Here is a 25,414-nt window from a genome sequence, read left to right as displayed (position 1 = left end):
AGGTTAGTTTCCAAAATAAGCAGGCAAAGTGACAATCATCATAATCAAACTGCCCTAGAATGTTCCTTTTATCACCCATAAAGTACAATACACATAGTTTTCTGCATTCAACTACACTAAAGCTTGAGAACCTCTAAGTTAGAAAAAAGGGGGGAAGAAAAGGAAAATCAAAATGTACATATTAGGACAGCTCATCTTTTAAGGTAATAAATATATTCTTAGCAAATAGGATATGGCTCAAGTATTCTAAAGGGATCCTGGCTATAAAGACACAGAGCTACTAGAGAATGGACTTGAGGATATGGGGAGGGGGAAGGGTAAGCTGTGACAAAGTGAGAGAGTGACATGGACATATATACACTACCAAACATAAAACAGATAGCTAGTGGGAAGCAGCCACATAGCACAGGGAGATCAGCTCGGTGGTTTGTGACCACCTAGAGGGGTGGGATAGGGAGGGTGGGAGGGAGACACAAGAGGGAAGAGATATGGTAACATAGGTAAATGTATAACTGATTCACTTTGTTATAAAGCAGAAATTAACACACCATTGTAAAGCAATTATACTCCAATAAAGATGTTAAAAAAATAAATAAAAAATAAAGTAATTTTTTAAAAAAGGGATCCTGACTGCCTAAGAGTTTACTACATTCTGTTTTAATATTAAGCATCTATAACCTTAATGTAAGTTAATGGGTTTGTTTGAAACTGTGTTGAATAAACAAGATGGGGGAGGAGAGGAGCATCAACTTGGTGAGCCTAGGTATGCTGGGTACATTCACAGTTTGGCTGAAATTTAAATGCATATGATGCAACTCCACTGTGTTCCATGGGCCCAGTTGCTGGATTTCAAGGAGCCTGTAACTGACAAAGCATTAACATGTAAATGTTAACTTTAAGAATAAATATACCTGCATTTCATTGATGTGTTCAATAAATATTTACGAGCATTAACTATGTGCCAGCTATGAAAAATCTCAGTTGCTGCTCAAAAGGAGTTTACAGTCTAGAGATAAGAGAGACAATCACTGAGTATCATGACAGAATAATGCCCAAAAAGTAGAGTAGAGCAGAAAAGAAAAATGCCTAAATCTCCTGAAGAAGGCAGGAAAGGCTTCAAAAAGGAAATGGTGCTAGGAGGAAGAAGTAATGAAGATAGGACATTCTAGGCAGAGGGAAAGTTTGTGTAAAAGTAAATATAAGAGAATGTGACAATTTTAACTGATCTCTATGGGCTGGAAATAATGGTAAATTGTTTCATAATATTTCATTTATAAGAAAAAAACTTGACTACTGGGATTGACTACTATTGGGATTACAGTGAGGTTTTATAGAAACTAGCAGGAAATTAACAATACTCTATATCTGCCAATGGTTATGCAACTATCTGTTCGATTTCTTTAAGTAACCACTATAAGAGGGAACTAACTGTGGATAAGAAGGGCAATTTCAGGAGAAGAAAGTATTTACTTGCAACTTCTATTTTAGCTTTTAGGGCTCTCAAATGTGAACACTCTTGACCGCCTTGGAAATGAGGGGACAGTATGGCCTTATGCTTAAGGGTCAAGGCTCTTTTAGAGTCCAGTAAAGTAGGGACTTCCCTCATGGTCCAGTGGGTAAGACTTCACGCTCCCAATGCAGGGGGCCCAGGCTTGATCCCTGGTCAGGGAACTAGATCCCCATACATGCCACAACTAAGAGTTCACATGCTGCAATGAAGATCCCACATGTCACAACTAAGACCTGGTGCAGCCAAAATAAATAAATAAATATTAAAAAAAAAAAAAGTTCAGTAAAGTAGATTTGAGTCTGGGCTTGCCATATCCTTAGCTCTGTGATCTTACAGAAGTTGCAAAATCTTTCCTCATCTTGGAAATGGCGATAATACCAGTTACCTCATAGCACTGTTTATGAGGATTAAAGAAATAATGTATGTGAAGCCTTTAATTACAGTATTTGTAACAGAGTAGGCAGTCAATGAATGACAGCAGCTACTAGTTACTATCATGCTTTACACTGACCGTGAAAGTTATACTCCAAACTAATGTCATTATTACAATTCCTATTTATTCTGGAGGAAAAAAAAAAAGGATACTGTTTTTTAATCTTTTTGTAAGTTTAACATTGATGCTATGGAAACTTTCAATGTTACTTGGGTTACAGTCCTTAATAAGTGTTGAGATTGTGACTGAGAGTAGTATTAATAACGTCATTTTATTATATTTTAAAATGTGACACCTTAAATGAAATAAATCTCTAACAAAACTCTAAACTACTTTCAGTGCTCTTTGGTATTTCCTGTATTGTTATAGAGAGGGTTTAAAGCAGGATGAAAAGCACACACACAGATCACTCAGAGACCTGGGGTCTAGCCCTATTTTGCTATTAATTAACTGTAAGACACTGGAAGAATCACCTATTCATCAAAGGCCTCCACTTTCTCACCTGTTAAAGAATGATTAGGAATATGACTTTCCTCTTTAAAAGTTTATACTCTTGGGAGAGGTGGGAATGGAGAGTTGCTGTTTAAGGGGCACAGAATTTCAGTCCAGGATGATGAGAGTGTTCTGGAAATGGATAGTGGCAGCTGTTCACAGCAATGTGAATGTAATTAATGTTGCCAAACGGTACACATAAAAATGGTTAAAATAGTAAATTTTATGATATATTTTACCACTATAAAGAATTTTACAGTCTGTGCTCTGTATCCCTTTAAGTCACTCATTCACACCCTCATTCATTCAAATATTTACTAAGTGCTTATTATGAACCAAGCACTGTGATAGGGAATACAAACAACAAGACTTAAGAGCTGAGTAGGAAAAATAGAAGACACGTGTCCAAATAAGTGCTATAAACTACCAGATGCTTCATAAAGGAGGCTGGAGTAAGAGTTGCAAAAGCAGGAGTCCATTATATCTGAGTGGGTTGGAAAAAACCTTCATAAAAGACCCATAAACTGAGTCTTAAAAGAACAGCATGTATTCACCATCTGGATGATATGCATGACCAGAACTGTTCCTTCTCCCATAGTTAACTTTTAAATCTTCATGACTAGAAAAGGACAATTCTCTTACAGTGAACACTGGAATTACCTCTCAAATAACCCAAGATGGTTAAAAGTTCGAACCTAGTAATCCCATCAAAGAAAGAAAGAGAGGGAAAATAATTCAAAAACCACTACATTCATCTCCAAGTAACCAAACCAACACTAGAATTACAATAAAAGCTACTTGGGTTTTCATTGCTAACTCAAGTAGATATTAAAGGGAAAAAGCAGGCCTTCTAAAAGACTCAATGTTATTTATTTAAGAAGTAGAAGGACAGCTTAATGGGTCTTATTATAGCACTAAAATAAGGTATTATTGGAATAGTTTGCTTAGAGAAACTGAATGACTTCGTTTAGGACACCACTGAATAAGTGATTATATCAGTGCAGCAAAGGGTGCCCTGGAAGACATCGGACCCTTCAAATGGGAGAGCAATTTATTTCCAGGGAGTACCTTTGCTTTCACTGGGAATTGGGACTATAAACAAACTTACATTTCCATTATCTTGTTTTTGATTTTATCAAAAGCTGTTTGGTTTGAAATAAACAATCCTCTAGAGCCCTTGAAATCCTAAACATATTAAGAACAAAGGAAGAGACCAGTTAAATATTTCAATGTTATAGAATGCCAAAAAAGAAAAAAGGTGGTGGTGGGGGGGAATAGAAGGTTTATATGAAATATATGGAATAAGGAGGTATTTCCCCACAAATTAAAAAATACTAGTTTGGTGTCAGTCAATAAAGCACTGCCAAAAGGGAATAAATGCAAAGGCTGAAGACCTAAAAAGTTGTGAATGACCATTACCAACATTTATCAATGTCTATTTGTAGCTCTACAAGGAGAGATAATCCTTTAGCAGATAAGCCTGTAGTAAGACATACTTTTTGTTACGTATTTTGGCTCAGATCAAGGGGTCACAGAGCAATCAAGACACAGACTGCTTTCCAGTCTAGTGTAGCATTCTCTCCTTACTCAAGGCATTTGCTATTAGTAATTTTCTATGAATAGTTGTTAGTCTATGTACCATAGATCAGGGTTGTTTTTTAAAGAAAAAAAAATAGAAATAAAAGAGGTAAAAACATACAGAAACTGCATGGTGCAATAAGAATAACAGGAAATGAGGATTCAGGGAGCCTGAGTACACACAGCGGTTCTGCCATCAGAGAAGCCAGTGACGATGTTAAGTCATTTACTTGCTTTTAGCTTTTTTTTTTTTTTTTTTTTGTGGTATGCGGGCCTCACTGTTGTGGCCTCTCCCGTTGCGGAGCACAGGCTCCGGACGCGCAGGCTCAGCGGCCATGGCTCACGGGCCCAGCCGCTCCGCGGCATGTGGGATCTTCCCGGACCGGGGCACGAACCCGATTCCCCTGCATCGGCAGGCGGATTCTCAACCACTGCGCCACCAGGGAAGCCCTTAGCTTTAATTTATTTGGGTACTTTACAAATAACAAGTATGAATGGATGTATGTATTTAATTAGAACCATTATTTCAAACAGAAGTTTCCTTGGAAGCTTCAGTATACATAGGGACAAATAGCAGGCTACTCTTATTGAAGACAAAATGGGAGCCTGGAGTCCTGCCCAAATAACCCTCCTGTATCCTGGGGGAATGGGGAGTGGGGGGTGGTATACCTCTGCAGAACCCCTAGGCTACTCCCTAGGCTACTCAATGCACTATTTAAAACTGCTGGAATAGATGAGTGGATGTTTCTATTCTTACATTTCATGGACCAGGAAAAGTTCAAAAAGATTTCGAAAGAACATAATATCTAAATAAATAAATTTAGCTTTGCTTTATGAAACTACTGCTAGCCAGAGAAAAAGATATTATAAACCAGTTTTAGGAAACACCTCCAGACCATCTCTCAGGTATATTCAAGTTCTAAAATTATACAACTTCTTCTACTCCTATCGTGAAAGAACTAACCAAAACCACTTTACCTAAAACTATCTCCTAAGACTACTTACTGTTCATTAAGTACATTAATAAAATGCCCCACAGTCATTAAAATTTTTAAAAGCAATAAAGGAAAACAGAAAGAGAAAATCAAGTTAAAATTTACAATGGCTACAAAACATCAACCTCAAAACATACATCATTTTAATTATTTTCATATAATTTCCCCCACGCCTAAAAAATAAAAACTATAAGCATCATCTGTAATATAAAGTCCAAGCAAGGCTTAACTTTCCGGTGTTTAAGTGCCTCTGAGCTGTTTCACACTCTTTGCTCCTTCACACTCAGTGTTCAGTTTTATCAACCACATACTTTATTTCTTTATGTTTCTGTAAAATCCTTCTAGCCACCAGAGGTTGGTACAAGCACTTGAGACCATCAAAGTAACATGAGGAAATCTAGCTGGATAATGAGGTAAAGCTGTATTTTCTAGGATTATGTAACCTCCCCGAATCCAAAAAGCAATGTGGTCTATTCATCATTGCTACAACTACTTTTTCAGATCTCAGATTAAAATTTCTAACTTATAACAACACACAACATCCCATTAGCTAAGGTAAAAGTCAAATATTCTTTAGCAGTTCAAATATTTCAATGCTAAGGAAAGTTTTGATACCCAAAGACCTCTCTCTCTCAAATCACTAGACATTGGGTACCCTGAAAACTTTCTTAGGAGTTTCAACTTCATATTTCTCTCCAACTCCTGACACTGTACATAACGTATTCTAGGCAGATCTTAGATCTATCTTTCAACAAAAAGTTGCATCAGCTTTCTGAGAGGTCCATTCCAACTCTATTTTACTGTACTCCAACTTCAAAGCAATTTTTCTTAGGAATACTTACTGTGTATTGGGAAGAGATAACCACCAAGCATCATTTATAAAATTGAGAACTCACAATATCTTTAAACCTTCTCTTTCTGGGGGAATAAAGATAATACTATCAACTTTTATTCTAACACATTTTTCCAATTTTTAAAGCAATACTCTGTGTCTTCTATGTTCTTCCTCCTATAACATGATGTTTGCTAAATGAAGCACAAAACAAGGTAGAAAACTGTTCTGTGAGTCTCCCTTTCTCATACTTCCAGTTTCTATGCATTGATTTCTTGAAATAGGTATAAATGGGTAAGAAAACACCTCTGGTGCTATAGTAAGTCTGCAAACACCACTTTCTTTCACCACTAAGGTATCCTTTAGATACAGGTTCAGAGACTGAAGGATGCTCTGGATTGAAGCTGACCAGAAGGCCTCAGAAGGCAACAGCCTCAAGTCACACAATGACTATGCTTAGACATATTAAAGAGAAGACAAAGTTTACTCTAAAACTAAGACATATCCATAATTTAAAGCGTGCGTGCGCATACACACAAACAACTGGAAAACCTGATAATTCATCTCATATATTTATTTTCAGCTATCACAGAACTCTGGGCCATCACCTCTTTACAGAGTCCCTCCAACATCTTCTGGGTCTGTTTCCAAAGGGGCACCTGAAAAGCTGTAGGAGCCTCCATCTTCTGTCACTTTCATTTGAAAAGAAGCTGGGTGCAAAAAGGTTAGCCCAAGCTAATTCCTTGGCCTCCATGAGTCAGCCTGAATCTGTCACTGCTGTCAGTCCTTGGTGTGCTGAGGAATATTCGAGTCCTGGATACAACCCATCCTCTCATCTCTCTGCTAATATCACTCTTATAAGAGGAAATCCAAAAAAAGAGGGAATGTGTGTATATCTATAGCTGATTCATTTTGCTGTACGGTAGAAACTAACACAACACTGTAAAGCAACTATACTCCAAAAAAAGTTAATTAAAAAAAAATCGGGCTGCTGTCTCTGAGCACTCACACATGGCTGTGAAATGGAGGCAGCTCGACTATTCAGAGCAATACTAAAACACCGCCTCTGTCTATTGAAAGCTCCTGGCTGAGCAGCAAAGCCATGTCAGCTGTTCTTTTCTTTGTTCCCAGTACAGTCCTTAGCACTTATACAGAAATGAGACAACCTCTTGACAAGGAAGTCCTCCTCCTTTCTTAGACAACACGAAACAAAACACATATGACAAACAGGGGAAGGGGTGTGGAGTGGAGGGATGGGCTTGGCTTGAGGAGTTCACTTTAGAGGTCTACCCGAGTGGCAAAACCTAACTCTGACGGCCTTTACGGCTTTTCATTTCCCAGCTGGCACAGTATCAGAACCAAATACATACAGCAACTTACAGGGAAATAAAAGAAGAGGCACAAGAGGCAGGCTCAAGGGTAAGAGAAATTTCTTTCTTACAGCTTAAACCACTACAAAAGATGAAGCATACAGTATCAACAAGTATAAAAAATAAACCAGATTTAGTAATATACACAAATATGCACAAATACACACAAAGGAAATACAGGGTTTTCTTTTGGCTCCAGACTGTATTGATATCTTTCATTTTATAATTTCATGTGCAGAAAGAAATGAGAGCTTCTAAGTAAAATAAAATGATTTTTATGCTGAACATACAATATTCATAAATATCAACTGCTTTCATTAAAGTTAAGATTTCCTTCTTAAATTAAAATTTTTCCCACTATAGTCCCTGAGATCTCATTTCCATGCCATGACAGTTCACATCTGCATTTTAAAAGCAAATGCAGAATCCACCACCTGATTTAGCAGTTAGGCTGCACACACTGTAGCTCTCCTTTTAGGGCACCTTTGAAGACAAAGTGATATTTAATACTGAATAGAAGCAGTCTTTTCATCTTACACTGAAGAGTAATTGCTTCCCACTTCAGAACTATAGCATGAGTTATCATCTCTGACTTGCTCTCTAAGTGCTATGGTCAGCATGGAAAAAAATGACAAAGAACATTACGGCTTTACTCAAGGGAGTCGGATCTTTGCTAACTGCTAAGAAGAAATGATGGCTAGTCAGGCATAGCACAATGAGATACAGCATGAGAAATGACATACATTTCTGTGCCCTGGTTTTAGAAAATCGTTTCTACTAAATGTCTTCAGAATGCAGAAGCTGAACCTTCCTTGGTGTCAAACACACCAGATAAAAATTTTAGCTGCACGTGGATGATGGTGTTTACAATTGTACACATATTTAAATAAACTGGATGTATACGCTTGCTGAAAATTTTTGTTTACAGAATACAGTGAAGGTGGGAGATACAGATTGCTTTCCCCTAGATTCTAGGAGTTGAAGCAACAAATACTTTCAGGGTTATCTATTAGCAAGCTGGGTTCACATAAGCCATCTCTCTAGTCTGAAGATGACATAGAATAAAATCCTATCAGGCCTGGCCCACAGAGTCAACCATCTCCTATTTAATACACACAAAACATAATGGAAAAAGATGGTGAGGGTAGGAGGACAAAGCCCAACAAACAAATTATCTTACGTATTTTTCATCCTACACCACAGAGGAAACAAATGAATATGAGAAAGCAAATGATACACATACACGGACTTAAATCCAATTCAAATGACATGATGTATAAATAAATATAAATTGCATCTGGAAAAGAAGAGTATTTAAATTCCATTCAATGTTACAAACATTCTTCTCATTAAAATATAAACCCTTACCTTTGCTTGTTTCTTACTGGCTTCTCTTCTGGCTTCCCTTTCTTTCAGTCTTTTCTCCTACAGGAAGAGGGGGAAAATTAGTAAGTTTTCATAATCATTAAGTATGTGTCAAACAGATCTGGAATCAAATTACAGTTCAACCATTTACTAGTTGTGCCGTTTTGGGCAACTTATTCGCTATCTCTCATTTTCTCATCTAAACATGGAGATAACAGAAGCACACATTTCATAAAATTGGTATAAGAACTATATAAAATAACATAAATGCTTATTAGCACAATGTCTGACATATGACTGGTTCACAGTGTAGGTTATTAAAATAAAAAGGAAGAAATGCAGTTATGATTATTTCTCTTTTCCTCTAAAAGAGGAAATTTATAAAGGATATAAAATCCTCATCCTTGGGGTTCTTAGAAAAGTGGCAATATTTTTCTCAAAACAAAAACAATGGAAGATTATTCTTATAAGCACCTTATTTTACTGAATTGTTTTATAATTTCCCCATTAGTTTTCCATTGATCATAAAACAGGCAGAAAATGCAGCACTAATGTTTTCAAAATAAGAAAAATAAATATGTATATTAATAAAGTTCAAAACAACAAAATGAAGCTAAAGTTGAAAAAACTTTTGTTTTAAATAAAACACCTCTTTTCCTCTTCAAAAAATAAAGTGGTAAAACAATACAGAGGATAGTCTCAATCCAGAATTCATACCTAACTATTTTAAATTTAATTAACTACTAGATCAATGTAAAAAGTGAATAAACAGCAAATAATTCTTTCATGAAGTAATATGAAACTGCGACCATGATTCACTCTTACATTAAATATCCACTAACATGAGAATTAACAATTTTTTTCAGTCTGGACAATCTATCATTATCACTATGCTTCATACATAGCTTTCTCCAGATTGAAGAACCAATTCTAATACATACTCTAGAGACAGACCTGAGGCTGCTCTGTTGCTCACAGCTTGGAGAAGGGCAAGAAACTGCTACAATCCACACTATACACCCTAACTAGGTTTACAGACTTCTTTTCAATAAAGTGAGAACATAAATGTTAAAAGTTTCAAAGGGGGTTAAGTACTAATTAATGCAAAGAGATGGGGAGTCCAGAGAACTTATAGATTCAGTTTTTATAGCTTCGGATTGCACAGCAGGAAAGCTAAATTCTAAGTGAAACTAAAAAAAATTCAAATTCAAATGGCAACTGTTCATGTGTCATACCCCTGAATAATGCATAATGTTAAATTATTCTTTTATGTGATTATTATTCTTTTTCTACACTAGTTTTGGAGAAAATGGATTACTTTGACTTCCAAATAAAGGAAGGGCACGTAAAAAGGGCACGTAAAACTTCCAAATAAAGGAAGGGCACGTAAAACTTCCAAATAAAGGAAGGGCACGTAAAACTTCCAAATAAAGGAAGGGCATGTAAAAACTAAAAGGGCACGTAAAACTTAAAACAATGTGCAATTATACAGAGAAACATTCTAAAGATTATTTGGAAGTTCCAGGATCAAGGTCAGCAGAAAAGGAAAGATGAAGAAATCAAAACTAAGAATGTATTGTCAAACACATTCTTTTCATTGTCAAAGAGCTTAGTAAATGAGAGACTGATCTCAAACATGGGTCTCCGTATGCCAAGTCTAGTGCCTTTTTTGGATACATTCTAAAAAAAATTAAAAGTCAGGATTTGGAGAATTTTTAACAGGTGTGACTTTAATAACAGAAAAAAATAAACTTACTATTATTTTACCAAGCAGCCAATGAATGCAATAATTATTAAGACACTATACATGAATTGGTTCTCTAATGAGCTTATGAGAGTTGTTCTGCCACTAAAGTGAAATAATCTCAGTGTGTCCTCATTTGTGGGAGGGGGGAAAAAGTTAATGGATGGCAGTTTGTAAACATCTGCACCCAAATTTTTCACAAAAGTTGGCACCAATTACTGATTCTCTATGAGTATTAGCAGACTACAAAATAAATGAAAGTAGCAAAATACTATTAAAGAAAAAAATTTTAAACCACTGACCATAATTATGCTTAGTTTGAGAGGTGGCTTTAGTTTGTGGATGAATGTATTTGTAATTTTCTCTCTTATCTCTTTCACACATACACAATTTAGTTTCATTTTCCACACAAAGTTTTCAGGTATGGAAAGTAAAATTAAGCAGAACGGTATTTTATGTTAGTCTACAAAGATCACAGAAACTTTTGAGTGTTGCACTGCTTAAACTAATTTTAAAACTACAGCTACATAAAATGTCAAATAACTAGAGAGTGATAAAACTGTACTTTTATACACATGTATCTGTTCATTAGCACATTATTGCTATTGTTATTTTCTTACTAACGGTAGAAGCACTGAATTATTAAGGAGCAGCAGTGTGCTAAGCATTTTACATATATTTTTAATTCTATGTAACAAAACTTTTGAGGTATTATCATTCCCATTTTATACATGAAAAAATTGAAGATCAAAGTGATGAAGTAACTTTCCTGATGTCACATCACACAGCCAGTGTGATAGAGCTGAGACTAAAATTGGGTCTATGGAGTCAACACACCCAACTCCCTCAACTCCAGCACACATCTATACCTCTCTCTCCTCCATGAGAAAGTTTACTCAGCTTTGTTAGATGAATAGTTTTTATCTTAACAACATGTTACAGCCAAATGTTGCATTTCCTTTTATTATTAATAATGGTTGGTTACCGCATGGGTCTTTCATCCTGAGAGCATTGTTTTCCTGATAGCATTTTATGTACATTATTTAATTAATTTTTGCCTGTTTCCTGTCCAGAAAAAACAGATAATAAACCACATTTCACAGTCACACAAATTGTTGTTGCATTTATTCAGTAACTGGCCTTCTCCCAACACACTAGAGCATCTGAAAATGGCACTTCAAACTTCCAAAGAATAACCTCGATATGCTCACATCAAACTCTCTCTGAACAAGTAAACGCAATCTCTCTTTTGGGGCTTTTCATCTAGCCACTTTAATCAGAGCAGAAAAAAAAATTAACAAATTTCTACTACTATTGAACACTAGTATTGACTCATTATAATCAATGAAGAATATTTTAAATTTCAAAATTTAAATTGGCTATCAAAGTTCACATGTGCATGCAAGTAGAATAATTTTTCCTTTTAAGATTTCTGCCACAAGTCTGAGGTGGATGAGGGATATTCAAACCTGTAAAATATGAAATGAACATGACCAGGACATGAAAGTGAAGTATAATAAAAAGAACAAACTTTCAATATTGGGTGAAACAAAAAGAAAATTAGAAAACTTCTCTTTCTTATCTTAAAAAGCTATATTAGCACTCTATCTGAAAAGAGGAAAGAGTGAACATTAGTCTTTAAACAGAGGAGAACAGGAAATAGAATTATGGTAATCGAAAATTTGGTAAATGGATATAGGGAAGAAAATACAATTTCTTCTTTTGCTAAGGTAGGAAAAGGGTTCTTTTCTTAAAAGAAGAGTATGTGAATCATAGATGCTAGAAATGACAAGACATAAAAATTAAAGGTTGAATTACAATGACTAGGGGAAAAATATAATTGAATTTTATTAGATTCAGTAACCGAGGTTCCTCAACCCCCAAACACACTTAATTTTAGGTGGTTTAAATGCTTTAAATCCTTTCTTTTCCTATTTCATTTTTTAGGATTGGTACCAAAAGGTTTTATGGGGGGGCTAGAGAAGACGGCGGAAGAGTAAGACGTGGAGATCACCTTCCAGATACATCAGAAATGAATACATCTACACGTGGAACTGCTCCTATAGAACACCCACTGAATGTTGGCAGAAGACCTCAGACCTCCCAAAAGGCAAGATACTCCCCACATACCTGGGTAGGGCAAAAGAAAAAAGAATAAACAGAGACAAAAGAATAGGGATGGGACCTGCACCAGTGGGAGGGAGCTGTGAAGGAGGAAAGGTTCCCACACACTAGAAGCCCCTTCGCGGGTGGAGACTGCGGGTGGCGGAGGGGGGAAGCTTCAGAGCCATGGAAGAGAGTGCAAGTAACAGGGTGCGGAGGGCGGAGAGATTCCCGCACAGAGGATCGGTGCCGACCAGCACTCAGCAGCCCGAGAGGCTTCTCTGCTCACCCTCCAGGACAGACGGAGGCTGGGAGCTGAGGCTCTGGCTTAGGTCAGATCACCGGGAGAGGACTGGCAGCACGAACACAGCCTGAAGGGGTTAATGCACCATGGCTAGCCGGGATGGAGTCCGGGAGAAGTCTGGAGCTGCCGAAGAGGCAAGAGACCTTTTCTTCCCTCTTTGCTTCCTGGGGTGTGAGGAGAGGGGATTAAGTGCGCCCCTTAAAGAAGCTCCAGAGACTGGCACGGAGCTGCCAAAGAGACAAGAGACTTTTTCTTCCCTCTTTGTTTCCTGGTGCACAAGGAGAGGGGATTAAACGCACCGCATAGAGGAGCTCCAGAAACAGGCCCAAGCCGTGGCTATCAGCGCGGACACCAGAGACGGGCATGAGACGCTAAGGCTGCTGCTGCCGCCACCAAGAAGCCTGTGTGGGAGCACCAGTCACTCTCCACACTTCCTGTCCCGGGAGCCTGTGCAGCCCGCCACTGCCAGGGTCCCAGGATCCAGGGACGGCTTCCCCGGGAGAACGCACGGCACGCCGCAGGCTGGGGCAACGTCACGCTGGCCTCTGCCGCTGCAGGCTCGCCCCACATCCATACCCTTCCCACCCTCAAGCCTGAGTGAGCTATAGCCCCCAAATCAGATGCTCCTTTAACACCGTCCTGTCTGAGCGAAAAGCAGACTCCCTTGGGTAACCTACATGCAGAGGTGCGGCCAAGTCCAAAGCTGAAACCCAGGAGCTGTGCGAACAAAGAGGAGAGGGGGAGGTCTCTCCCAGCAGCCACAGAAGCAGCAGATTAAATCTCCACAATCAACATGAAGTGCCCTGCATCTGTAGAATACCTGAATAGATGGCGAATCATCCCAAGTTGAGGAGGTGGACTTTGGGAGCAAGATATATTATTATTTTCCCCTTTTTCTCTTTTTGTGAGTGCATATGTGTGCGCTGCTGTGTGAGATTCTGTCTGTATACCTTTGCTTTCACCATTTGTCCTAGGGTTCTGACCATCCCAGGTTTTGTTTGTTTGATTTTTACTTTTTAAAATTTTTCGTCTTAATGATTATTTTTTATTTTAATAACTTTATTTTAACCTACTTTATTTTATCTTCTTTCTTTCTTTCCTGCTTTCTTTCTGCCCTTCCTCCTTTCTTCCTTCCTTTCTTTCTTTCCTTTCTATTTTTTTGCCCTTTTATTCTCAGCCATGTGGATTAAAAGCTCTTGGTGCTCTAGCCAGGTGTCAGGGCTGTGTCTCTGAGGTGGGAGAACCAACTTCAGGACACTGGTCCACAAGAGAGCTCCAGGCTCCACGTAATATCAAACAGCGAAAATCTCCCAGAGATCTCCATCTCAACACCAAGACCCAGCTTCACTCAACGACCAGCAAGCTACAGTGCTGGACACACTATGCCCAACAAAGAGCAAGACAGGAACACAGCCGCATCCATTAGCAGAGAGGCTGCCTAAAATCATAATAAGGCTACAGACACCCCAAAACACACCATCAGACATGGACCTGCCCACCAGAAAGAAAAGATCCAGCTTCATCCACCAGAGCACAGGCACTAGTCCACTCAACCAGGAAACCTACACAACCCACTGAACCAACCTTAGCCACTGGGGAGAGACACCAAAAAAAATGGGAAGTACAAACCTGCAGCCTGCAACAAGGAGACCCCAAACACAGTAAGATAAGCAAAATGAAAAGACAGATAAGCACACAGCAGATGAAGGAGCAAGGTAAAAACCCAGCAGATCTAACAAATGAAGAGGAATTAGGCAGTCTACCCGAAAAAGAATTCAGAATAATGATAGTAAAGATGATACAAAAACTTGGAAACAGAATAGACAAAATGCAAGAAACATTTAACAAAGACCTAGAAGAATTAAAGAGGAAGCAAGCAACAATGAGCAACACAATAAATGAAATTAAAAATACTCAAGATGGGATCAATAGCAGAATAACTGAGGCAGAAGGATGGATAAGTGACCTGGAAGATAAAATAGTGGAAATAACTACTGCAGAGCAGAAGAAAGAAAAAAGAATGAAAAGAACTGAGGACAGTCTCAGAGACCTCTGGTACAATATTAAACGCACCAACATTCGAATTATAGGGGTCGCAGAAGAAGAAGAGAAAAAGAAAGGGACTGAGAAAATATTTGAAGAGATTATAGTGGAAAACTTCCCTAATATAGGAAAGGAAATAGTCAATCAAGTCCAGGAAGCACAGAGTCCCATACAGGATAAAACCAAGGAGAAACATGGCAAGACACATAATATTGAAACTATCAAAAATTAAATACAAAGAAAACATATTAAAAGCAGCAAGGGAAAAACAACAAATAACACACAAGGGAATCCCCATAAGGTTAACAGCTGATCTTTCAGCAGAAATTCTGCAAGCCAGAAGGGAGTGGCAGAACATATTTAAAGTGATGAAGGAAAAAAACCTACAACCAAGATTACTTTACCCAGCAAGGATCTCATTCAGATTTGATGGAGAAATTAAAACCTTTACAGACAAGCAAAAGCTGAGAGAGTTCAGCACCACCAAACCAGCTTTACAACAAATGCTAAAGGAACTTCCCTAGGCAAGAAACACAAGAGAAGGAAAAGACCTACAAGAACAAACTCGAAACAATTAAGTAAATGGTAATAGGAACACACTTATCAATAATTACCTAAAATGTAAATGGATTAAATGCTCACACCAAAAGACACAGACTGGCTGAATGGATACAAAAACAAGACCCATATATATGTTGTCTATAAGAGACCCACTTCAGACCTAGGGACACATACAGACTGAAAGAGAGCAAATGGAAAAAGATACTCCATGCAAATGGAAATCAGAAGAAAGCTGGAGTAGCAATTCTCATTTCAGACAAAATAGACTTTAAAATAAAGTCTATTACAAGAGACAAAGAAAGACACTACATAATGATCAAGGGATCGATCCATAAAGAAGATATAACAATTGTAAATATTTATGCACCCAACATAGGAGCACCTCAATACATAAGGCAAATACTAACAGCCATAAAAGGGGAAATTGACAGTAACACAATCATAGTAGGGGACTTTAACACCCCACTTTCACCAATGCACAGATCATCCAAAATGAAAATAAATAAGGAAACACAAGCTTCAAATGATACATTAAACAAGATGGACTTAACTGATATTTATAGGACATTCCATCCAAAAACAACAGAATACACATTTTTCTCAAGTGCTCATGGAACATTTTCCAGGATAGATCATATCTTGGGTCACAAATATAGCCTTGGTAAATTTAAGAAAATTGAAATCGTATCAAGTATCTTTTCTGACCACAACGCTATGAGACTACATAACAATTACAGGAAAAGATCTGTAAAAAATACAAACACATGGAGGCTAAACAATACACTACTTAATAATGAAGTGATCACTGAAAAAATCAAACAGGAAATCAAAAAATACCTAGAGGGGCTTCTCCGGTGGCTCAGTGGTTGAGAGTCCGCCTGCCGATGCAGGGGACATGGCTTTGTGTCCCGCTCCAGGAAGATCCCACATGCCGTGGAGCGGCTGGGCCCATGAGCCATGGCCACTGAGCTGGCGTGTCTGGAGCCTGTGCTCCGCAAAGGCAGAGAAGCCACAACAGTGAGAGGCCCGCGTAACACACAAAAAAACAAAACAAACAAACAAACGAAAACCTAGAAACAAATGACAATGGAGACACGACTACCCAAACCCTATGAGATGCAGCAAAAGCAGTTCTAAGAGGGAAGTTTATAGCAATACAATCCTACCTTAAGAAACAGGAAACATCTCAAATAAACAACCTAACCCTGCATCTAAAGCAATTAGAGAAAGAAGAAACACCCAAATTAAGGAAAGAAATCATAAATCATAAAGAAATCATAAAGATCAGATCAGAAATAAATGAAAAAGAAATGAAGGAAACGATAGCAAAGATCAATAAAACTAAAAGCTGGTTCTTTGAGAAGATAAACAAAATTGATAAACCATTAGCCAGACTCATCAAGAAAAAAAAGGGAGAAGACTCAAATCAATACAATTAGAAATGAAACAGGAGAAGGAACAACGGACACTGCAGTAATACAAAAGATTATGAGAGATTACTACAAGCAATTCTATGCCAATAAAATGGACAACCTGGAAGAAATGGAAAAATTTTTAGAAATGCACAACCTGCCGAGACTGAACCAGCAAGAAAGAGAAAATATAAACAGACCAGTCACAAGCACTGAAATTGAAACTGTGATTAAAAATCTTCCAAAAAACAAAAGCCCATGACCAGATGGCTTCACAGGCGAATTCTATCAAACATTTAGAGAACAGCTAACACCTATCCTTCTCAAACTCTTCCAAAAGACAGCAGAGGGAGGAACACTCCCAAACTCATTTTATGAGGCCACCATCACCCTGATACCAAAACCAGACATAGACATCACAAAGAAAGAAAACTACAAGCCAATATCACTGATGAACATAGATGCAAAAATCCTCAACAAGATACTAGCAAACAGAATCCAACAGCATATTAAAGGGATCATACACCATGATCAAGTGGGGTTTATTCCAGGAATGCAAGGATTCTTCAATAAACGCAAATTAATCAACATGATACACCATATCAACAAACTGAAGGACAAAAAACCATATGATCATCTCAATAGATACAGAGAAATATTCTGAGAAAATTCAACACCAATTTACGATAAAAACGCTACAGAAAGGAGGCATAGAGGGAACTTTCGTCAACATAATAAAGGCCATATATGACAAACCCACAGCCAACATCGTCCTCAATGGTGAAAAACTGAAACCATTTCCACTAAGATCAAGAACAAGACAAGGTTGCCCACTCTCACCACTCTTATTCAACATAGTTTTGGACGTTCTAGCCACAGCAATCAGAGAAGAAAAAGAAATAAAAGGAATCTAAATCGGAAAAGAAGAAGTAAAGCTGTCACTGTTTGCAGATGACATGATACTATACATAGAGAATCCTAAGGATGCTACCAGAAAACTACTAGAGCTAATCAATGAATCTGGTAAAGTAGCAGGATACAAAATTAATGCACAGAAATCTCTGGAATTCCTATACACTAATGATGAAAAATCTGAGAGTGAAATTAAGAAAACACTCCCATTTACCATTGCAACAAAAAGAATAAAATATCTAGGAATAAACCTACCTAAGGAGACAAAAGACTTGTATGCAGAAAACTATAAGACACTGATGAAAGAAATTAAAGATGATACAAATAGATGGAGAGATATACCATGTTCTTGGATTGGAAGAATCAACATTGTGAAAATGCCTCTACTACCCAAAGCAATCTACAGATTCAATGCAATCCCGATCAAACTAACACTGGCATTTTTTACAGAACTAGTACAAAAAATTTCACAGTTTGTACAGAAACACAAAAGACCCCGAACAGCCAAAGCAATCTTGAGAACGGAAAATGGAGCTGGAGGAATCAGGCTCCCTGACTTCAGACTGTACTACAAAGCTACAGTAATCAAGACAGTATGGTACTGGCACAAAAAGAGAAATAGAGATCAATGGAACAGAATAGAAAGCCCACAGATAAACCCATGCACATATGGTCACCTTATCTTTGATAAAGGAGGCAAGAATATACAGTGGAGAAAAGACAGCCTCTTCAATAAGTGATGCTGGGAAAACTGGACAGCTACCTGTAAAAGTATGAAATTAGAACACTCCCGAACACCATACACAAAAATAAACTCAAAATGGGTTAAATACCTAAATGTAAGGCCAGACACTCTCAAACTCTTAGAAGAAAACATAGGAAGAACACCCTTTGACATAAATCACAGCAAGATCCTTTTTGACCCACCTCCTAGAGAAATGGAAATAAAAACAAAAATAAACAAATGGGACCTAATGAAACTTAAAAGCTTTTGCACAGCAAAGGATACCATAAACAAGACCAAAAGACAACCCTCAGAATGGGAGAAAATAGTTGCAAATGAAGCAACTGACAAAGGATTAATCTCCAAAATTTATAAACAACTCATGCAGCTCAGTAACAAAAAATCAAACAACCCAATCCAAAAATGGGCAGAAGACCTAAGTAGACATTCCTCCAAAGAAGATATACAGATTGCCACAAACACATGAAAGAATGCTCAACATCATTAATCATTAGAGAAATGCAAATCAAAACTACAATGAGATATCATCTCACACCAGTCAGAATGGCCATCACCAAAAAAATCTTGAAACAATAAATGCTGGAGAGGGTGCGGAAAAAAGGGAACACTCTTGCACTGCTGGTGGGAATGTAAATTGATACAGCCACTATGGACAACAGTATGGAGGTTCCTTAAAAAACTGCAAATAGAACTACCATATGACCCAGCAACCCCACTACTGGGCACATACCCTGAGAAAACCATAATTCAAAAAGAGTCATGTACCAAAATGTTCATTGCAGCTCTATTTACAATAGCCAGGACAAGGAAGCAACCTAAGTGTCTATCAACAGATGAATGGATAAAGAAGATGTGGCACATGTATACAATGGAATATTACTCAGCCATAAAAGGAAATGAAACTGAGTTATTTGTAGTGAGGTGGATGGACCTGGAGTCTGTCATACAGAGTGAAGTAAGTCAGAAGGAGAAAAACAAATACCGTACGCTAACACATATATATGGAATCTAAGAAAAAAAATGTCATGAAGAGACTAGGGGTAGGACGGGAATAAAACACAGACCTAATAGAGCACGGACTTGAGGATATGGGGAGGGGGAAGGGTAAGCTGTGACAAAATGAGAGAGTGGCATGGACATATATACACTACCAAACGTAGGGTGGATAGCTAGTGGGAAGCACCCGCATGGCACAGGGAGATGAGCTAGGTGGTTTGTGACCACCTAGAGGGGTGGGATAGGGAGGGTGGGAGCGAGGGAGATGCTAGAGGGAAGAGATATGGGAACATATGAACATGTATAGCTGTTTCACTTTGTTGTAAAGCAGAAACTAACACACCATTGTAAAGCAATTATACTCCAATAAAGATGGTTTAAAAAAAAAGGTATTTTATGCCAACAAAAAGACAGCACAATTTTGTCTTTAGTTTTGCCATGCTACAAATTATTAAGTATAAGGAGATCATGAAATTCAATAATAAAAATCAAATTCAAAAGAAAACAGAAAAATTACATTTCAAGGTACAAAGTACTCCTTTATAGACGTTACTATATGGTCTTTTGGCTTCTCTTACACTATAGGTCCTTAGCTTCCAGAAAATATAGTACTATGAAATATGAATTTTAACATCAGTCAGGACTATGTATTTAAACCATTTTCATTTCATGGTGCTTGGAAATCTATAGATTTGGAAACCAATATTTTTCAGGAGGTGATGGAAGCATACAACCTATCTGAATGAGTCTCAGGCAACTGTGTCAGTATGGTAAGGAAAGGAGTTCCCAGCTGTCACATAAAGAAGTAGGGGACATCGATCCTCATTTCAGTATTACAGGAACCTCTTTTTCAGGGAAGAAAATTGGCTCAACAAAAGTGAGTAAAAGAATGATTACAAGGATTTTTGGCCCTGAAGATACCCCCTTGCCCTCCAAGAACAAAATCCCAGTAAGCCTAAATCCCTCCTGGGAACAAAGAACACAACAAGGTTCTCTGATCTGTTACCTGTTCTACAGAGTTTCATCTGAACAACATAAAAAATTGGGCTTCCATATATAAATCTATAACAACTACAGTAAGGATATGAAGACAGGGAGAAAAACAAATTTACACAGAAACACCGATTCACTAATCAATTCCTTCAAACATTTGCTGAGCTACTATGTTCCAGGTCCCGTGGTGGGGTCTGGGTATATAGGGATGGGCAAAACAGACACAGCCTAGCTTCCCCTCATCTTTGTAGTCTATGACCTAATCTTGTCAGATCCCTGAATTCCATTAGCACCAAACTCTCTCTGCCCCTGCTCAACCTCTCCAGCTACTGACCATCAATCTAACAACCACCCCACCTCTCAAACAACATATGGTGTTTTTAAAAAAAAAAAAATCCACAAAACAAAGAACTTAACAAAGACTTGCCACAAAGTGGATAAGACCTTTATAATCTTGAGTATTTATCTCATTTAGATGCTGGATATGAAAAAAGGCCCAAATACCCAGATGTTGAACTAACTATCACAAGATGCTATAAGCTCATGAGAATAAGAAGAGAAACCTCCCAGGTAGACATCTCTAAATGATAGGCAAAGGTTCTATAGTAACAGCCTGGTTCCTTTTTTATAATAAATCCGGTTGTGAGGTAGTAGGAAGGGGACAGGTAGTAGGACAGTTGTACAAGAAGAGAATCTCCTTTCCTCCCCTATAAATAAGCTTTATTCATAAAGTGAATTTTAGAATAAAGTATGGGATACATGTCCCCCCATGATGACATTTCTGACATTAGTAAAATTTCATAAGCTAATATGAGCTAGACCAGTCTCTGACAATGCCTTAGACGCTTAAGTGGCCATACCTACTTAAAAATGCATTATGGTACTAGTAACTATATAGCTATGCAATGAACATTCAGGGAAAGGTAATGTTAGTATGTAGTCCTAAACTAAACTACTAACCACAATGCTTATTTTATTCTAAATTTATTTGAGACCAATGACCTTGCTCTGGAAACATGAACAATTTCTATTATGTGTCATTCCTTCTTCAAAATCCTCGTCTCCAGCTGTCATCCTCTACCTTTTGATTCATTGCTTCAGAGTTATCCTGTTGTAAGAGAATGGCTATTGGTATGAGATAGGTAGCAGCTACATAGTTAAAAACAGAGTGTAGAGACACAAAGACCTTGGTAAGAGTCCCAGGGCTACTATTTGTAAACTTTTATAAGCTGTGGGGCCTTGGACAAATTACTTGACCCTTATAAGTCTTGGTTTTATCATCAGTAAAATGAGGTTAACACACTTATATCAGAAGTTAATTGTCAGCATATAATATGACACATAAAAAATGCTTAGTGCAGAGCCCAGTTAACTAACTGCTATTTGTTATTGTCCTTCTTAATGTTCTTGTTATTATTATTCCTAAGATGTCTGATTACAGCTTCCCTCCTTCTTGACTATCATAATAAATTTATGTTCAAGATACCTGAATTCCATGCCAACTCAATTCTGTGTAAACAACAACAAAACAAAACAGATTTTCTAAAAAGTCCCTTTAATTCTTTCTTAACATTCTAATAATCATGCTAATAGTTAAGTAGAACCCAGAGCAACTTTGCAAACAGTCCAGAGACACATTATGACATGTCACCTAAATATACAATCCAAAATGGATAAAGCACTCAAAGCAAATTTCAAAGAAATGAAAGAGAATCTCATAATGAATTGCTTCTCTCCACTCTCAGCTGTTACAGCAGATATTATCACACTAAACACAAGCTATCTTTCAGAGCTAAGAATGATGACATACACCACAGAGCAGATTTTCATTCCATTTAAGTAAAAACCTTTCCAATGATATGATCCATGGCCCATCTTTCACAGTTCTGACTGAATTATCAGAAAACACAGTTTCTGTGCAAAAGCAGCACTTTCGCCTTTACAACTTAGTAATTTACTAATGGTTTTATATGTAAAAATATAGCTTTTGCTATAATTTTACTTCTGATAAATAGTTTCAAGAGGTTTAGCACAGAAAACAGTAACAGGCCTAATTAAGCATAGTTACGTATAAATTGCCAGGGAAAGAGAAAGACCAGAATGGTCTCAGAAGAAAATGATGCTTAATGACTACAATGAAGACTCATGAAGGAAACAAAGCTATGGACTGGGTGATCCAAAGCAGTTATGCAAGGGCTCCTGAAGTCCCCAGAGCAAGTGGCTAAGTTCCAGCAAGCAGGCAGCTGAGTTCCACTCCCAGTGATGCCATAAACTGTACCGCCTTTCTTTTTTCTTTCTTTTTTTTGGCTATAAACTAGTTAAAATTCTATAGTTCAGTTTCTAAATCTTTAGGACAAAGATATTTACTTGAGTCACAGTAGAAATTACACAGATTTCAGAATTTGGTACATGAAAAATGAGTCAAGGACAGGTGTTACAGCACGGAGGAAAAACAGGTGGGAATAAATGCATAGCTGAGACCTACAATACAAAGACTGAGTGCATATTAGAAGCTATGATGTGAGGCTGTTAATTTTAAACTGCAAGAACAACTACTTTCAAACAGAATCATTAAGACTAATGATTATATATATTCACTTATATATAACTTATATATTAACTATCTTATCCTCTTAAACCAAAAATATAATCATGAAATACAATTATTTTAAACATGCTGAAAGATTTTTAAGCTCATAAAAGCTTCTAAAAGTGATTCATATTTTAAAAAATATAATATGTATCATAATATGTATCAAATACAGAATTATGTTATAGATTTTATGGAGTTTTCTTTTCATACGTAAAAGTCTTTCAGGTACATTCCTCATTCATAATTTTGTGTTAAGAAAAAAATACGATTTCAAAACCAATAATGTGTTCAGGTAATGCAATTAAAATAAAATAAACTGTGCAGGATTAAGAATATATTTACTTTTTAAGGTAAAATTTTAGTAACCATTGGAAAATAAGTGAACAAGAAGGAAGCCTTATCATCAAGCACGGAATCCGACCAGTCAGCAGGGAAAAATGACAAATTAAAATTCCATTTTTCAGACAAGAAAGGATCATTTTATTCTCACATATTACCTATACACACAGAGCCAGAGGATCTCTCTGATCACTTGGTATTAACCCCCATTCTCACTCCCTCATTTTTAATAGGAAAGTGCAATCCAAACTGGTGACTGGTGAGACCAAATGGACTAGGTAATGCTAGACTCAGGACTCAAATGCAAGTATTCCAACTTGTTATAGCACAACACTCTTTCCACCAAACATTATGCCAAATGTTAAAACTTGCCATTTAAAAAAGATATTCCATATGCCTTCTGGGTAGAAATCCGGTCCACTGCAGCTTGGTAAATAATTGATTTGAGCACCTGTATTGTATCTTATGTATGCTATTGTAATAAACATACTAAGTGCTAATAAACATGAAATTTTCACTAATTTAATACACAAATACTTATATGTGTTTAAATAATAAATTTACTGATGAAAATACCAAGAAACGAATCATATTTGTCCCAGGTAGCATTTACATTAAAGTTGAATAGAGAGAAGACTATTTTGGTTACTTCTTTGTAAGTAACACAGGGTAACTGTGTTACCCTGAGATCATTCATTGTCTCAAGGGCATGCTACAGAAACTTCTTAAAAAATGTAAATCTGTTTTAGTTCATTAACTGATTCATTTATCTAGTGAAATGTCCACTTTTAAGTAGTGTGAAAGGACAGTAATATCATGAGTGACCAGAATGGAGTAACCCTTTCTGTTTCAATGATAACTGAAAACTGCCAAGTTTAAGGCCAATAGGGCATATGCCTAAGTAGAAGCACTCCCTCTCACAAGGTTTCCTTATTTTTTTTCTTAATATAGTAAATTTAATCTAATATCTATTACCAAGTAATCGCTTATGGAAAGAAATTTAACTATTAAGTTGAAACTGGAAACAACACTAATGTTGCTCAAATGCATGAAGCGTGAAACAAACTGTGCTCCACCCACACCACAGAACACTACTCAGTAACAGAAAGAATGGGGTGTTGAATGAAAAAACCCAATCTTAATACTACGCAGCTTCATTTATATAACATTCCTGAAATGACAAAGTTATAGAAATGGAGCACACAGGATCTCTCTCTATTACTTCTAACTACTACATGTGCAACTATAATTATCTCCAAATTAAAACTTTATTTGAAAAAAAAAATCACTATAATTTGGGTCACTTCAACCAAAAGCAGATTTAGGTGACATTCTCAGAAACTAGTTAATATACAAAGACTCCACCAGCAGAAGGGAAAAGAAGAACTAGAGAAAACAACAAAATAGCCACAGAAAAATAAGGTTAAAGTAAGCAATAAAGTAACTTAGTTACTAAAGAATATCTAATGAACATGTACATATATTTAGGACATATTAAATTTCACTCAGTATTATTTCAAGATGGAAAGCTTACCCGATGCTTTGCCTTAATTTTCTTCCTATATTCTTCTTTGTCAAATTTGTCCTCTTCTCGAAGCCTTTCCTTTGCTTTATCTAAGTTGATACCACCAGCATCATCCTCTTCCTCAGTAGCCTTGGAGACAGACTTCTGCACTTGTGGCCACTGCTGAACCAACTGCAGAGAGGAAAAAGGTGAGTATGGCGCAGGAGACAAGGAATAGTAACAGAACACCACTTTCCTTTGTATAATGATACATACTTTCTGCCTTACAACCTACATTTCTTAAACTTTCTAACAAGCTTTATAATAAAAGTGAGCAAGTCACAGAAAAGATTTTCCCAGTCAGGATAAAGTAATGCTGCCATAACTCATGAGAGCAGGATTAAAGGAAATTTTCATTAAATAATTTGGAGGAGAAGGTAATTGCTTCAACATCATTTCAGTGTTCTTACTATGCTATACTCCACCAACTCAGCTCCAAATGACCCACACAGGGCGGTGGCTAGGCTGGCCAGAGTGCAGCCCCACCAATGCCATGGCACTTTGGTGTACCTCCTGTAACACCTCTCTCA

General features: G+C 37.2%; 1 protein-coding gene across 1 annotated transcript in view; it reads right to left on the bottom strand.

Moving 5' to 3' along the window:
* Positions 1 to 25,414, bottom strand: part of DDX10 (DEAD-box helicase 10) — a 309,443-nt gene that overhangs the window by 113,627 nt on the left and 170,402 nt on the right. The window contains exons 15-16 of the mRNA XM_059067976.2: positions 24,855 to 25,016; positions 8,579 to 8,635 (exon numbers count right to left, since the gene is read on the bottom strand). Coding sequence (XP_058923959.1) covers positions 8,579 to 8,635; positions 24,855 to 25,016 — 219 coding nt within the window. The remainder of the gene's footprint in view (positions 1 to 8,578; positions 8,636 to 24,854; positions 25,017 to 25,414) is intronic.

This window comes from Kogia breviceps, chromosome 7 (assembly GCF_026419965.1).
Source record: "Kogia breviceps isolate mKogBre1 chromosome 7, mKogBre1 haplotype 1, whole genome shotgun sequence".
Taxonomy (NCBI): domain Eukaryota; kingdom Metazoa; phylum Chordata; class Mammalia; order Artiodactyla; family Physeteridae; genus Kogia; species Kogia breviceps.
This window is presented reverse-complemented; position numbering and strand designations above follow the sequence as displayed.